Raw genomic sequence first — 2778 nt, 5'->3', positions numbered from 1 at the left:
ATTAAATCCAGGGTTGCCTGCCAGGTGGGTTGGGGGTTTGGCCTGAGTGCTCCTGCTGGGGGGCTGCAGTGACCCTTCAGCTGGGCCTGGAGAGGAGCTGAGCTCCCAGCAGGCTGCCTGCTTGGCCAAGCACAGGGTGGGTGTCATTTTCATGACACAGATGTTGGCTCGGCTTGAAGGTCTTTCTCCCAAGAGGCCCATCTGAACAGGGAAGGTGATCCCAACAGGAGAGAACCTGTGGGAGCTGCAGGCACCTGGAGGGGCACCCCTGCAGGTAGGGTGCCCAGCAGCACTGGGTGGAGGAAGGGGCCTGGCTGTGCCAGTAAGTGGGGCTTCCTGACCCTCTCCTAACCCTGGAGGTGGAGCAGGCAGAGACCCTAAGCTACCGCTATGCCGGCCCCTAACCTGGTTCAGGGCCTCACACAGGACTGGGCCGGGGAAGAGCCTTTTTGTTTAAAGGGAGCAAGGGCTCTGCTCTCCCTCGGTGCCGGCAGTTTAAGATCCAAAAGAGAGCATCCCAGAGAAGGGCTCAGGACTGGGGCTGGAAAATAGGAGGGGCTGGAAGCCACTTGGCGGACGTGCCCTGACGTCACTGACCTGCTGACCTGCTGAGGCTGCGCGGGTGGTATGGGCGTTCCTCCTGCAGGCAGCACAGAGCAGGGCGCCCTGGGCTGCACTTCTCTCTGTGGACTTAGGAAAGTTTGTGAAGGCTTCCCATGGGCACTCAGCGTGTCTCCAGACCACCTCGAGCAGCAGGGCACATTGCTAGGAACTCCTGGGCCATGCGCTCGAGGCGACAAGCAGCCCTGTGCACAGAGCACCCGAGAGTGGGGGCTGCCAAGGTGCCAGGAAGCTGAGCGCTGTGGGAACTGGGAGCACAGAAGACAGGCTCTCAGATGCTTCCAGAGCCCAGGAGGTAAGGGGGGGGGGAGGCAGAGGGGGTTCCAAGCGTGTTCCCTTGACCACCTGCTGACACCCCCTCCCCCGTCACAGCTGTGAGTGGGCAAAGGACCCCACCCTGCCGTCCTCTCCGACACCCAGGCTTCTTGTGGGGAGAGGAAGCAGAGCACCCAGCCTTTTAAAAACCACCGGCGGAGAGCCGGGCCGGTGGCAAGTTCTTCACAGGCACCAGTTTTAAAAGGCCTCGCGGGGTGTGGACACGTCCCCTCCATCCAAGCAGATGTGGTCCCCAGAGCTATTCATCCAGTGGGGCAGAGGGGCCAGAGGGCCTCAGAGTGTCAGTTACAAAGTGACTCTGCAGCGCCCTCGCTGTCCAGCCCCTGGCTTCCAGCTCCCTGGCTGGATCCAGGGCCCGAGCCCCCAGCCCAGGGCAGCACAGGACAGCGGCCACTTCCACCACCAGAGATGCGCTCCTCCATGCACTCAGCCCAGGTGAGGCGTGCCAGGAGAGGGAGCTGGCCCGAAGCCCTCCCCCTGCCTCAGCGCACGTGGCACAGGGCTGAGTGCAGGTGTGGTCAGAGTGAGGGGAGCTGGTGGGCCCCGGAGACTAGAGGCCGGCCGGGACCTTGAAGCTTCTGAGGGGGGACACGGCCACACCAGCATCCCGGCCCTGAGGACACAGGCGCCCCTGCCAGGGGAAGGGGGAACTCCTGAAGAATGGGCATGTACCCCAAAGAGTCAGTCACCTTCAGTGACAAAGGTGAGTCCGCCCATCCCAGCAGCCGCGGGCTTCTCAGGAAGGTGGGGAAGGCAGGCTCTACAGAGCGTGCGCTGTCACTAACCCGGGGCGCTGCAGTGCTGGGTGTGCCCTCTGTGAGGCCCAGTGACCTCCCATTCGTTCTCAGGCCCCTCCACACTCCCAGCGCTCAGCACTGCCCTGCCCCATCCCTCCTGCCCAGGGCTCCCTCCCAGGACGCCTGCTGGCCAGCCTGGGTCTCCATCAGCGGTCCCTTCTGGCACTCACTCCCCCCCAACCCCCCCGCTTCTCCGCCTGCCCTGTATCCCGTTATTTCACACGTTTCCTGGCGCTGCCCTGTCTGCTGGACCACGGACTCCACAGCGATGGTCCTGCATCTCCTGAAGTGAGGGCAGGCTGTCTATCACCCTGACTCTCAGCTCCCTGAGGCGGGGGATGGGGATCGCATAGACAGACAGACAACAGCTCAAAGGAGCTCCGTGGCTGGTCCCGGGAGGAACTGTGTGTAAAAGAAATGCTTGTCCAGTTGAACCCAGTCAGTGCCAGCTTCCAGGCCCCAGCCCGCATACCTGGAGTCCAGACCTTGGCCCTGAATGCTGTTCCCACCAGACAGACAGGTAGATGACACATAGATGGACAGACAGACAGACAGGTAGATATGATAGACAGATATGGATGGGTATTTAGGGGGTAAGTGGTCACAGAGAACAGAAGTGGTACTCGGTGAGGGGAGCGCTCACAGCCCAGCGTGGATAAAGGCAGAGGGTGCTGCTGTGCTCATCTTGTTCTAACTGATGTGTAAGTTTGAAATTGTTTCCAAATAACTAACTTACAACCACAACAAAAATTACCTGTTTTGTTTTTCATTTATGGTGATTTTCATTTGCTGGATAACAAATGACCTAGTTACAAAGCTACACGGATCCTTTCAGTGTTCGCCTGTGCCAGCCCTGGAGGCAGGTCCCGCCCCGCCCACCCACCTCTGAGCCCAGGTCTGGAGCTCTGCAGGGACAGGACAGAGACGTGCCACCACGCTCAGCCACCCACCCCCCAACACACAGACACACACAGAGACACACACAGACACAGACACACACACACAGACACCCACACACACAAAC

At 60.6% G+C, this 2778-nt stretch overlaps 1 protein-coding gene across 1 annotated transcript in view; it reads left to right on the top strand.

Annotated features, from left to right (window-relative positions):
• Nucleotides 1–1617: 1617 nt before the first annotated feature.
• Nucleotides 1618–2778, top strand: part of VIPR2 (vasoactive intestinal peptide receptor 2) — a 54970-nt gene continuing 53809 nt past the window's right edge. The window contains exon 1 of the mRNA XM_015562803.1: nucleotides 1618–1660. Coding sequence (XP_015418289.1) covers nucleotides 1618–1660 — 43 coding nt within the window. The remainder of the gene's footprint in view (nucleotides 1661–2778) is intronic.

This window comes from Myotis davidii, unplaced genomic scaffold (assembly GCF_000327345.1).
Source record: "Myotis davidii unplaced genomic scaffold, ASM32734v1 scaffold1251, whole genome shotgun sequence".
Taxonomy (NCBI): domain Eukaryota; kingdom Metazoa; phylum Chordata; class Mammalia; order Chiroptera; family Vespertilionidae; genus Myotis; species Myotis davidii.
This window is presented reverse-complemented; position numbering and strand designations above follow the sequence as displayed.